Raw genomic sequence first — 14,133 nt, forward strand, 5'->3', positions numbered from 1 at the left:
TGGATTCTAGGCAGAAGCCTCCCTTGTGGTTAAGACAGGACCTCTGGGCAGAAAGGCAGTGATTATGGTGGCTAAGATACCAGTGCTAACAAGGTCACATTGAGATTATTAATATAATGTTTGCTCTATCGAAACTGATATTCCCTATGACCCTGGGTATCAGGGAAATGGGAGAGAAGGCATATAGAATAGTGTTGGATTGAGTCCTGCAGCATCACATCTAAGAGGGAGCTTTTGTTCCTGTATACTCTTCTGTGATAAACTTGGCATTTGGTAGTTTTGTTGGGCACAAAGATGTTTATTAGTGCATGGCCCCATTCGTCAAATAATGCTAAGGTCACCACTGATTTCAAGGACCACTTCTGTTGATCATTAGATGGCCTGCTGAGCAAATCTACCTCCATCTCAATCCACCCCTACAAGGTGAAATGCAATGATGTTTAGCTTTAGATGAAGCACAGCCACAGTTTTATTGCTTCCACAGATAAGAGCTGTGAATGCATGACTCCATGTTTATTGATATAGCACAAGGCTATAGTGTTGTCTGTAAGCAACTGTATTATATAATTCTGCAGGGATCCGCAACAGGCTTTGAGGGCCCACAGCACTGTTCTGAGCTCTAGCATGCTGATAGAGAATCTGGACTAAGGTGTTTCAACAATCATGTACTTAGAGGTCTTGGTACTGTGGACCCCAGGCCAGACTGGAGGTAACAGTGATGACTGTGATGGTAAGGTGATGGGCAATGAAGATTTCTCCTCCTCCCCAGAAGATCTTTTCCCTGTTCTCCCACCAATGAAGCTATTGGAGTACTTGAGGTTGGATGGCCAGTTTCCTTTGAAGGCTGTGTACATTCACTGTATAGTGAATCACTGTGATGGAATGCACCCCTGTATTCACACTGTTCATACTGCTGTAATCATCTTTGTACAAAATATGCCTTGTAAGGTATCATTTGAAAAAGAATAATTCACTGGTCAATAATATCATGATGAAATGTGTGTAGCATCACTGTACGTAAAGTTATAAATAAACTAAAAATAGGTCTCAAATGTGTTTTCCAGACAAATCTGGGGAGTGGGTAAATCAATTTCTCAAAGACAAAGGACAAGCTCACACCTCTAACCAGGTGTCATCAAAGCTGATGGGTAATCAAGTGGCCGTTCTTTTGCATTGAAGGGGGGCAGAAACAAATAGATCTGCACCTTAGCAAACAACAGCATGGAACTTCTTTCACCACCATACTCCTTGCTTCCATCCTCACAGTGGGATGGAACTCTATCTAGGGGTAACCCTCAAGAAAATGTATTTCAAAGAGTGACTAACTATAATAGTGAGGGGAAAAAACATGAAAACTTAGATCTCCCTATCCATGTCTTGCTCTTTCACCTAAAACAACAAAAGAAACCAGGCAATTTGATTTTGGGAGAAATCCGGACCTGAAATTTGGTCAGCCATGTTGCTGGGAGCATATGGTAAGAATTTTATCTTGAACCAAGTCAAGCTGGTTAAGTTTTAGTCCTAGGAAGCATCTGACTTATTTCTCTAGTCATTTCTGACTTTAATACCTTATACTTGTACTCACTTAAACCCTATCTCCTTGTAGTTAAATAAACTTGTTTTATTCTTAATCAAAACTAATCCAGTGTTGTGAACTGCATGGGTACTCCTTTTCAAGTACCAGACTATTCATATCGATCCCCTTAGAGGGGCAATGGACCTAATATATTTGGACTGTCCAGGAGAGGGCTGGACACTGCAGAACACACATTTGTGGTGGTGGTGGGGGGGGGGGGGGAAGACAGGGAATTTGGGAGTGGGATTGTGTTGGAGTCACCCTGCAATTAGCAACCAAAGGCTACTGGAAGCCAAAGTATCTCTGATGTTCGGTCACAGGCTGCTGGGCTCAGAGTTGCTGGGCCACGGCTCTGGCTATACACAGATACTCAGGGTGTAACCTGCATGCTGGATGACTGTTTGTGAGTTGCCTTGGTGGAAGCTACAGCAGCAAAGCACTGTGACGCACCCAGGTTTGCAGGGCAGCAGTGAGCCAGCCCCTCACTGGTCTGGACTGCACCTGGAATATCGTACTCACCATCCAGTACTGCAAGGTTTTCATATTCAGAAAAGCAAAGGGTGTGATGATGTAGGTCCAATGAAGCTATCAAGCCTACCAGTCTTCAGAAAAATTGTGAGGTCTGAACTGGTTGTTCCCTGAATTGTGAGGGAGTCTCAAGTTTGGAAGAATCTTCTCTCTGGAACAAAGGCTCTGGGCTCAGTGGAGTCCATGAATGTGACATTGAAGGTGATGAGTTCTGCAGGATGCACTGTGATTGTCAAACAAGAGGTGCACCTCTTAAAGCCCTTATAAGGAGTAAGGTCCAAAGGCTCCTAAGACAAGGGAAGGGCTATTTTCTTTAAACTATCCTATGCTACTCTGGCCTAAATATTTACATTAAGGTCTTAAACTAGGCCGAGGGGGAAAGTCCTGAAGTCACAAAGGAATTCTGTTCATTCTCTGTGGCAGCAAAAAAACTGAGGTGGTTGGGAGGTGGGGGAGCTCCCTTAAGAGTGTGGTGATGTCAACATTACACAAGAACAATTGTGCTCCCTTCCCCCACAAAAAATTGCTTTTCAAGGCAGTTCAATGCATACCAGGGACACCATATGAGAGAAAGAATTCACAGAGGCCCTCAAAGAAGAATAGTTTCTTACACGAAAGAATAACTTGAAGAACTCGAGGGGGGAAAAATAAACATGGGGAAATAGTTTTACAAACAATTTTACTGTTCCTCACATGTTCTTGTCAACTGCTGGAAATGGCCCATCTTGATTATCATTACAAAAGGTCTTTTTTTCTCTCCTGCTGGTAATAGCTCACCTTAACTGATCACTCTCATTATAGTGTGTATGGTAACACCCATTGTTTCATGTTCTCTGTGTATATAAAATCGTCCTACTCTATTTTCCACTGTATGCATCCGATGAAGTGGGCTTTAGCCCATGAAAGCTTATGCTCAAATAAATTTGTTAGTCTCTAAGGTGCCACAAGTACTCCAGTTCTTTTTTCAGAGATTTAAAGTATCTGTAATTACACTAAGATAAAATTTTATAAGGAATATTAATCTTCATTCTTCATAACATCAGACAACACCTAGTGTTTAAAAGAAACTTCTCTCAATAAGCATCTTACTGCATTATTTTCTATTTTAGGGGTTTGTATACTATCTTCTGAAGGGTCTGGACTAATGATGGAAAAAGAATAGAAGACTCTGTTCCTACAATGACCTATGCTAATAAAATGTACTTGCAGATTAATAAATTATTATAGAGCATTCCTAGATTTTGAATATCTCAGCATAATGGAATCGGGGCATATGTCTTGGATAGAATTACAGGAGATACAGAGTAGTTTTGATGCAATTAATATATATTTTTAATCAATAATAGAATTTTATAATGCCTTACATATCCATAGACTGTTCCAACTGTTAAAGTTTGAGAACCCTTGTACAGTAGGATAATGCACATGCAGCTGCACAAAAAGAAGGCATGAAACAATGAATCTCCATACAACTACAGTTCAAAAGATATAGAATCATAGAATATCAGAGTTGGAAGGGACCTCACGAGGTCTTCTAGTCCAACCCCCTGCTCAAAGCAGGACCAATCCCCAATTTTTGCCCCAGACCCCTAAATGGCCCCCTCAAGGACTGAACTCACAACCCTGGGTTTAGCAGGCCAAAGCTCAAACCACATATGTTGAGACCATTTTAAAATATCATTTTGCTAACATGTTGGCAAAAATGTGACTAGGAAAGGGCTGTATAAAATAATTTGCCTTTAGAAAAGCACATTTATTTGGTGTAATTTTAGTAGCTTCACTTATTCTCACCTCATCAGATCCTGGACTAAATTCATATCCAATTGCAAAACACTTGAAGCCATAGAAACAGGCCTTTTCATCTTTCACGTAGTCTGATGCAGTCTCCAGTGAAAAGAGTGCTTCATTTCCTAACAGGAAACAATTAAATTAACAAAATAAATCTATGTGAATTCCTCCTTTTTCACCCACTTTTGTATCACAAAAATAAATATGAAAGTTAGCCTTTAAACATAACTGGTAGAACAAACACTTGAACAATCTACATATCTATACCACATAGAAGAAAGCAAATAATTACTCCATGATATCCAACCAATTGCTATAACTGGCCCACCTTTCCACTCATCCTGGCTTCTCCTCAGCTTTATATTCTAAAAACTAAACTGGATAATTCAGTCTCATTATTTAAGATAGTCAAAATTAGACTTTTGATGACTAAGTAAAGTTTATTTCTCTGGAAATTACTGTAATTTAAGTTCACTTTTGTTAATTATACTCCCAAACCCTCCATTTTATTGAAACAGGCAATTTATAAACTCTTTTTACCTGGCAACACTAAAACCATGGTAGGCCATCCAGATGTGCCTGAAAATTTCTTTAATTCAATCCATGAATTAAGATTTTCATGAACAGAAGTTTGCTTTTGTCCAAATCCTGAGTTCTGGAGAATTCTGACAGGAATTAGCAAGCGAAGGACATCCTCTGATTGAGCTGTGCCACACTGAGCATCAAACTCTATTGTCATCCACCTGACGCATTCTGGGAAAGTCACCTAAAACAAATATTAGTCAGAAAACAAACACAAAAATCATTGTACAACTTCTCATTAATTTTGGTTTAAGTATCTTACTTTAAACTTAAAATTTTAAAATGGTCAAGTACTGAAAGATAAAGGAAAGTTACTTATCTCTTGATGATTTTGTTCTAGGTAAATACAATATTAGAACGTGGACAACATCTAAAGGGTGCAGGCTGGCTACACCTTTTGATCAACTTTTTTTTGGGGGGGGGGGGGGGAAGAGGAGAGACAGGCAAATTAATGTATTGGATCAAATGAAAATTTGAGTTTCAGAGAAACTTAGACCACACCTTAATTATCTCTGAGAAAGACCAAATAAGGAGGACCAGCTATAAGGTCTTGAAGTTGACCCACTCATGACAAGGCAATTGTCACAAGAAAAGCCATCTTCAGAGAAAGATGATCTAACAAATGTGTGGTCATAATTGTTCAATCGGCTCTGCACTGGAACCTAAGGATGATACTAAGGTCCAAGGACAGGGCTGGTCCTCAGATTGTAGGAAATACCTGAAGGAGTCCTCAAAGAAACACGATCACGGGATGAGGAGAAAAAAACATGACCCTGAGTCAGTTGATGATGAGCAGAAATGGATGCCAAACAAACACAGAGAATATATAGATAATCCAGATATTTTCAAAGATAGTCAATATTCAAGAATATGAGGGATCTCTGTCTTTGATAGGGAGCGGTTAGGCTAGGCTAACCACTAGAAAAGCACTTCCATTTTGCAGAACAAACAAACCTACTAGGATCTTTTCTACTCTGAATCAAGATATTCTGCACATCCATACAGCAAGTTTTCTCCATATCTTTTAACTAGAGAGCTTCCAGGCCATGAGATAGAGAGAGGCAAGATCTGGATGAAATGTGCTTCAGTTGTTCTGACTGACCAAGTCTGGCAAAAGAGGAAATGATATTTGGATAAAGTCTGAAGATTTGGAAATGAATACTGCCTTGGCCAGGCTGGAGATAGGAGAATGACTAATGCAGAATCCTGACTGGTTTTCCTCAAATCGCAAGGTCTTAATGGGATTACACGATAGGCATAATAGAGACTGTCATTCCATGGAATCAGAAAAGCATCCGCCTTCAAACCAGGGCTCAAACTTTTCTAGAGCAGAAACTTGCATTTCTTATTTCCTCTGATTGTAAACAAATCTGCATGGGGAAGCCCCAATGCCTGAATACTGACTTGATGACAGAGTCTTCTATCAACCACTTGAGGTCCTGTATGAAGTGGTTCTTTGTGCAAGTGTCTGCTCAGATGATCTGCCAATATGTCATGAAGACCTATCAGATTAATTTCTGATTATCCAGTGGTGGATACACCAATTCCACAGCACAATAGTTTCTCTGCATAAGGGATTAAATCTGGCACCTCCTTGCTTGTTGATATAGAACACTGAAGTGGTATTGACCATCACTCTTTGGATGTTTTGGGCCTTGATGTGAGTCAGAAAAGCCATACAAGCCAGACGTACTGCTCTGAGCTCTAGGATGTTGCTATGCAGACAAGCCTCCTCTTTGGACTGCCAACCTTATACTGTGAGGACATTCAAATGCTCTCCCCATCTGATCATCAAGGCATGGGTCACTCTATACTTTACAGGAAATGGCAGGGAGAAAGGAACACCCTGACATACTTGCTGAACGTCCTTCCACCAGTTTGGATCTGCATGTCTAAGCTGTGCAAACTGAAATGATAAAAAGACTTCAGCTATCCTCGGATGACAACTTAGATGAAGCTGGGACAGGGAATCACAAACGTCCATGAGGCTATATGGCCTAGCAAATGCAGATGTGTCCTCAGGGTCATCTCAGGAGTCTGCCGGGGCTGGGTGATTGTAGACACTTGTTGAATCTGGTTTGAGGCAGACACACCTCCACCATAAAGAAGTCTATGAGAGCTACAATAGATTCTATTTTCTGTGTAGAAATTAAATGTTATTTGTTTTGTTTATTTTTAGTCCCAACCTCAACAACAGGTACAGTATATATTGATTGTTACCTGCTGAGGAGATTTTCCATGAGCTAGCCAATTCAGAGGTGGGCTGCTGTTACCGCTATACAGATGTTGATAATCCAAAATGGAACACTTTGTATTGCTAATGTGAGTTACCAACTACAAAACAGAGATATTGCCTTTGTGCTTGCTGAATGGGAATATAGATCATGTAGATCGAGAGCTGGATTTTGAGGTATGAAAGAAAGACACATTACTATACCCATATCTCAACAATCTTGTTTGATGATGAGGTAATTCACCAATGGCCTGAAACATCTGTAGAAAACATATGGACAGACCGTTATTGCTGTTGATAGTCTGTAGGTGGCTGCTGCAGGGATGGAGGTCTGACTTGTGATACTTCAGGTAGATTACTGTCTTCTAGAGTGCTAAACAGACCACAGCGCCCAATAAGGCCAGGAGGAAGATATATAGAGATAAAGAGTAGGAGGCGGATATAGCAGGCAGGGGGTCCTTCCCTAAGCTACCCTGACCCCCATCCTTGGGATGCCTGTCTGAAATATATGGGTCATAAAAAAGGGACCGCTGGAGGGTGGAACCACCCCCACTTTTGTCCACAGCAGAAAAGAGAAAGGAGTGATCTCCCTCAAATGGAGCAGCAGACTTGATGGGGATCTGAGAATTATGTTGTGCTGGGAGCCTTTTAGATGGTGCTGGAGATAAACCCAATACGGACAAAGAAAGCAAAAGGACAGAGTCAAATCTCTGATATAAAAAACATCAGTACCAATTGCATCAGTGCCAAAACAAAAGCTGAAAGGGTCAGTACCAAATTCAACAGTGCCTATATAGTTGATACCAAAACTACTGGTGCTGAAGTGTAAGTGATGCCTACTAGTATGAGAAGGCCCTGGGGTGGTACCAAGGCAGTGAGCAACAGTTAAGTCCTTTTGGGCACCATGACTCAGCCGTGAAGTGTCTTTATTAGCAGAAACAGAGAGATTTGTCCTGGTTTTTTTTGTACTCCCAAAAAACTTTTAGTGGGAGACCCACTCGTATGCTCCTTAGAGAAGTTGAGCAGGTTTACCTCTCTCAACATGTGAGGAAGGAGCAGCCATGGAAGCTGCAAGAAAATGACTCACAGGGACAGAGATAGTCCTGCAAGATGAGGACGTAACAGAAGCATTCTAACTGAAGATTACTCCAAACCAGATGGATCCTGCCTCTCTGGACCAGAGGCAGGTCTCATGAATTTATCCAGGAGATAAGTTTTAAATCTTGCCTCCTTGGATTCAGCAGTTCGTTACTAGTACATTACAAAGTACATTTGTCTTTAATGTGCTCGTCTCCAGGGCAAAATAAGCATGTAGAATGTCTATGGTTGGGGGTAGAGCTGCCTCATACAATGAACAATATTTAAAGCCAAGAGATTTTTGACCATCTCTAAGGCTGACTCCCGGAACTGGCTGAATGAAAAGAACTTGCCTGAACTAAATCCTACACTAAGACACAATAAGATTCCTGTCAACTGTCTTAAACTGCATTAAAACTATCCTATCCTAAGGACAGCTATTTACAATAAATTGGGAAAAGTGGAAGCAGAAGTACAAGAGACCAAAAACTGCTAAGTCAGCGCCGTGTCTCAGCCACAGGCAGTGAAAAGGAAATGAGAGTTGGCTGGTTGTGCCACCCCCTTTATGTTCCTGGGGGCAGAGAGGGTGCTAAAAGGCATGAAAGGAACAGGCATGGCCCAACGGACACCACTGGCTAACATATTCCAATCTCTGGCACATGCGCACCAGAAATGACACACACATAGATAAGTACTCAAAAAAACACAGGTTATTTTTATCTAAAACAATTGAAGCAAATGACTGACTTCTGGGGACTGTGGGAAACTAGTCTGCAATTTCGGTTCTCCTTATTAGATTCCAATCATCCTTGAAAAGAAATCCAAAAGAAGGAGGCACGAGAACAATCTTTTGTACACAGATTCATCTTAGCTGCCCATTTTCCAGACCATTTCCCCCTTCTTTTTGCATTGCTCTAATGGCTCCCCCATTCTCAACCAAATCAAGCATAAGCTTCTTGTCATAATTTTAAGTCCCTCTGCCACTTATTCCTGCTTTACCATGCAATATTCCATACAATAACCACAGAGTTATGATTAATGGATTTAATGTTTTTTGTCTCAGAGTAATCTCTTTAAAAATCAGGCTAATCTTTACTTTATGTGATGGCCTTACCTACAGTTTACTTCATGTGAGTGCCTTACCTAACCTATGCAATTCCATGCCTTGTTCTTTGGACTTCTTTTCATCTTAACCTTAAAGTCCAAATTTCTCGGGTTTGTAATGTTTGTTTTGGGATAATTACAATATCCACAGAATGTTTTTTTCCCCTTAAAACTACTGATCAGCACAGTCAATATTAAATGGTTTAAATGGTTTTTGTCCAGGATTTATTTTTCAATTATCAGTTTCATATATAAACACTAAACAAAAGATCCAAAGAGAATGCCACCAGAGTTGAACATATATAGTATCAATCTTAGATAACTTTTTGAGTATTAACTTTTAAGGACAGATTCAGTGGTATGCTTTGGCTGTTTTGTGCTCTCCTAAAACAGTACAAAGTAACTGAAGCATACTGGTGAATCAGACCCTTAGTATGTCAGCATGTAGCTACAGAACTTCAAGACAAGCGAGAGCTGAGGACCTAGTATTCTACCAAGGAACTCTTTACACATATGTACAGAATTCCTCATCACTGAGTCATTTCAATCAACAGAATTAAACATGCAAATTAACTGGAGAGGAAAGCTGATGATTAGGTTGATCTTAAATGGGGCTGTTGTAACATTAGAGGTAACTCAACCAATTATAACAATTACTAATAAGTTAGTTTAATTTCTGTATCATTTCCTGAAACGTAACCTAATAAATCATCTATTGGCAATGTTTGAAGGAGTATGCTAAAATGTTATTGAGATCATCGGAGACAAAAAAGATCTGACAGTGTGGTAAGTTTCTTAAATGAACCCTTTTATATTAATTTTAACTCATACTAATTAAGAGATTTCTTTGTATGTTGTCTGGAACTTCGGGGGTTCCATGTATGGAGAAAATATTACAGGGTCAGAAACTCAACTCCTTTAGGAAGCCCAGAGAGGTTAAAGCTCAGGTGATTATTTCTATTTTCTGCATCAGCTGCCTTGCTCTCTAAATAGAGCTCCTTATTTTCAAGAGCAGCAGATATGAATGAATTGCAGCTTGTATTGATTCAGTACTTGCAACCTTCTGCTTCACAGTTTTGACTTCACTATAAAACGCATCAATTCTAGAAATGAATATGATTTATTGAAAACTACAGACAGGACTTAACCTCTTGAGAATTCTGCATCCTAAATGGTGGTCAGATTCGAGGCGACTTCATGAATAATTTAAACTGCCAGATCTCCTGGCCAACAAAACAAACTGGTGGTGCTACAGCATCGGGGGTCTCCCCTTGCCTAGAGCTAACTATACTTACACGCAAAGCTCTGAAATCAGATTTCATAAAAGTACATTTTAGCACTCAGTAAGAATGTTGGGGATACGCATTTGGACTATCTTTCTCTATGAGAACAAACTTGTGGGGTATTATTTGTTAGGTTCATGAATAGGCAGGAGTTTGCCAGGCGCTCACAAGGAAGGTGCTCAGTCAAAGCACAGCATTACACAACTATCTAGCGTTGTTCCTTTAAACTTTGAAAATGTGACATATATTAAACTATCCTTTGTTTATTTTGATTCATAACAAGAAATAAAACTTTACACTGTTAAAGAAACCATCCAAAAAGACCATCACTGCTGAACAGAAAATAAATCAGATAGTATGTTACAACAGTGAAAACATCAGGAAACTGAGTTATAGCAACTGTTAAAAATGTGTATATAAAATGAGAATTTAACTAAAAGACTTAGGTTATGAACAGCTTTGCATCAGTTGCCTCAGAACAAGTACATAACTCATAGCATGAGATTCATATATATAAAATCAAACAACAGTGCAAACGCTGTATATTCACAGCATAAAGACAAACTAGGTAACAACTTTAGAGATGTTAAAAATCTATGCATAATTTGAATTTATGATATGTATTAAAAATTGCATACAGACACAGAAATGGTCCTTACCTTATAGTGGGTAACACAAGCTGGTTTATAAGGGTGTTCACTTTCTATGACAGCATAGTGATTAGAGGTAGTACCAGCTGAGAGCCCTTGTTCAGGTTGGTTTCCTGTGGTGCTGTCTGTAGACTGATTGGGATTAAAGGAAGGAGGGGCATACTTCTGATTCAAAACAGCTACAGAGGGAAGTAACTGCTGTACTAGGCCAAAGACTTCAACAGCAACCTGCAGTATGACACAGTAGAACATATTATATGATATTGGGAAGAAAAAAGTCAAAAAGCCTATAGTTCTCTATAGTACTTGTTTTGAATAGTCTCAACATTAACACTATCAATGTTCAGTCATGTAATTTGGTTTACTTTAAAAAAAACAAAAACAAAAACCACACCCTCCTCCCCTTCGTGCTTTGGCCACCATTCCAGAGGACATGCTTCCATGCTGATGATGGGCTCTGCTTGATAATGATCCCAAAGCATGCAGACAGATGCACATTCATTTTCATCATCGAGTCAGATGCCACCAACAGAAGGTTGATTTTCTTTTTTGGTGGTTCAGGTTCTGTAGTTTCTGCATCAGTGTTGCTCTTTTACGATTTCTGACAGCATGTTCCACACCTCATCCCACTCAGATTTTAGAAGGCACTTCAGATTCTTAAACCTTGGGTCAAGTGCTGTAGCCTCCTTTAGAAATCGCACATTGGTACCTTCTTTGCATTTTGTCAAATCTGTGGTGAAAGTGTTCTTAAATTGATTCACATGTACTGTGGGTCATCATCCGAGACAGCCATAACACGAAATACATGGTAAAATGCGGGCAAAACCACAGAGCAGGAGACATACAATTCTCTCCCAAGCAGTTCAGTCACAAATTTAATTAATGCATTATTTTTTTAATGAGCAGCATCAGCATGGAAGCATGTCCTCTGGAATGGTGGCCCAAGCATGAAGGGGCACACAAATGTTTAGCATATCTGGCACATAATTACCTTGCAACACGGGCTACAAGAGTGCCATGCAAACACCTGTTCTCACTTTCAGATGACACTATAAATCAGAAGCAGGCATTATTACATTATCTCCCATAAATGTAAACTAATTTGTTTGTCTTAGCGATTGGCTGAACAAGAAGTAGGACTGAGTGGACTTGTAGGCGCTAAAGTTTTACATTGCTTTGTTTTTGAGTACAGTTTGTAAAAAAAAATCCACATTTCTTATATTGCACTTTCACTATAAAGAGATCGCACAACAGTACTTGTATGAGGTGATTTGAAAAATACTATTTCTTTTATCTTTTTTACAGTGCAAATATTTGTAATAAAAATGATAATATAAAGTGAGCACTGTACACTTTGTACTCTGTTGTAATTGAAATCAATATATTTGAAAATGTAGAAAAACATCCAAAAATATTTATGATAAATTTCAATTGGTATTCTATTATTAACAGCGTGATTAACCACAAATAATTTTTAATCGAGTTAATTTGTTTTGAGTTAATCGTTTATGTTAACTGCGATTAATTGACAGCCCTATAAAATAAGACACTGAATAAATAGTAAATAAAAGTTTAGTTCCTACATAAATGCTGTATTTTCCCCATGATCCCTATGCAAACCTCCTACAGAAATTAACTATTGTGAATTTAGGGGCATAAAAAGTCTTGAATTTGTATCCCTGCCATTGAGCATAATTAAACATGAAATATGTCCCTCTCCTCCAACTCGGTTTAACATATCTATAAACAATGTAAAATTAACTTTAAACCTATGTTTCTAGATTTTAAGCCCACTTCAGAGAAGGGCCATCCACATCTGCCACTGACCTTCCGAACTATAGTGCAATGTCCATTCACAGCAATATGCAGATGATCAATCATCAACATAGGCCACAAAACTTACCAAACTGGGGAAGAACCCCCCCCTCAAATGGATGAATAGAGAATCACCCTCACATATGAATTTTCTAAAGAGGGGCACAGATTTCACCAAGCCAGAAACAAAGTTATTTTCACACGAAAAAAACGGGAAAGTCTCTCTTTAAAACAAAGAAATCCCATTTCAAGATCCAGAATCACAGCAATGTTAACATTTTAAAGCAAACAATTAAATCCCATGAGGCTATTGCTTAATTTGTGAATGATAAAATATCAAATTCTATCAATAAGCCTCATTTTTGTTACTTTGGGGTGACCAATGAACTGCAGAAGATGGAAAGCGTCCATCTTAAAGAATCTTTTGCTATTTTTTGGTAAAATTAGTTTTGAGGCTCCAAGTTACAGCCATGTGGACTGAAGATGTTATAACAGCAGAAATTAAAAAGAGTATTCAAGTAGTCAGGGCCTGATAAAATTTATCATAGGGTACTTGAAGAACTAGCTGAGACAATCTTGGAACCATTAGCAATTATCTTTGAGAACTCATGGAGAACAGTTACGGTCTGTCCCAGAGAACTGGAGAAAGGCAAACATAGTACCTATTTTTAAAAAGGGGGAACAAAGAGGACCTGGAGAATTACAGACCAGTCAGTCTATCTTCCAACACCTGGAAAGATTGTTTATTAATTATTAAACAATCCATTTGTAAGCACCTAGAGCAGGGGTTCTCAAACTTCACTGCACTGTGACCTCCTTTGGACAATAAAAATTACTACACGACCCCAGGAGTGGGGACCGAAGCCTGAGCCAGCCCAAGCCACCCTGTGGAAGGGGAGCCAAAGCTAAAGCCCAAGGGCTTCAGCCCCAGCCAGGGGACCTGTAACCTGAGTCCTGATGCCAAGGGCTGAAGCCCTCGGGCTTTGCTCCCGGGCCACAGAAAGTCTAAGCCAGCTCTGGGGACCCTATTAAAATGGGGTCGCAACCCACAGTTTGAGAACCGCTGACCTAGAGCATAATGCCCCTGCTCTCCTGCTGGTAATAGCTCATCTTAAGTGATCACTCTCCTTACAGTGTGTATGATAAACACCCATTTTTTTCATGTTCTGTGTGTATATAAATCTCCTTACTGTATTTTCCACTGAATGCATCCGATGAAGTGAGCTGTAGCTCATGAAAGCTTATGCTCAAATAAATTGGTTAGTCTCTAAGGTGCCACAAGTACTCCTTTTCTTTTTGCGAATACAGACTAACACGGCTGCTATTCTGAAACCTGCTATAAGGAATAGTGAACAGGGATTTGTCAAGAACAAATCATGCCAAACCAATCATAACTTCTTTCTTTGACAGGGTTACTGGCCTAGTTGACTAAAAGAAGCAATAGACATGATATATCTTGATTTCAGTAAGGCTTTTGACATAGTCCCACATAACACT

General features: G+C 39.5%; 1 protein-coding gene across 14 annotated transcripts in view; it reads right to left on the minus strand.

The window, feature by feature from the left end:
• MYCBP2 (MYC binding protein 2) overlaps nucleotides 1-14,133 on the minus strand; it is a 414,963-nt gene that overhangs the window by 178,246 nt on the left and 222,584 nt on the right. For all 14 annotated transcript variants that reach the window (XM_073347171.2, XM_073347218.2, XM_073347180.2 and 11 more), the window contains 3 exons: nucleotides 10,831-11,049; nucleotides 4,433-4,658; nucleotides 3,896-4,014 (listed from right to left, as the gene is read on the minus strand). In XM_073347171.2, coding sequence (XP_073203272.1) covers nucleotides 3,896-4,014; nucleotides 4,433-4,658; nucleotides 10,831-11,049 — 564 coding nt within the window. The remainder of the gene's footprint in view (nucleotides 1-3,895; nucleotides 4,015-4,432; nucleotides 4,659-10,830; nucleotides 11,050-14,133) is intronic.

This window comes from Lepidochelys kempii, chromosome 1 (genome assembly GCF_965140285.1).
Source record: "Lepidochelys kempii isolate rLepKem1 chromosome 1, rLepKem1.hap1, whole genome shotgun sequence".
In the NCBI taxonomy this organism is placed as follows: Eukaryota; Metazoa; Chordata; order Testudines; family Cheloniidae; genus Lepidochelys; species Lepidochelys kempii.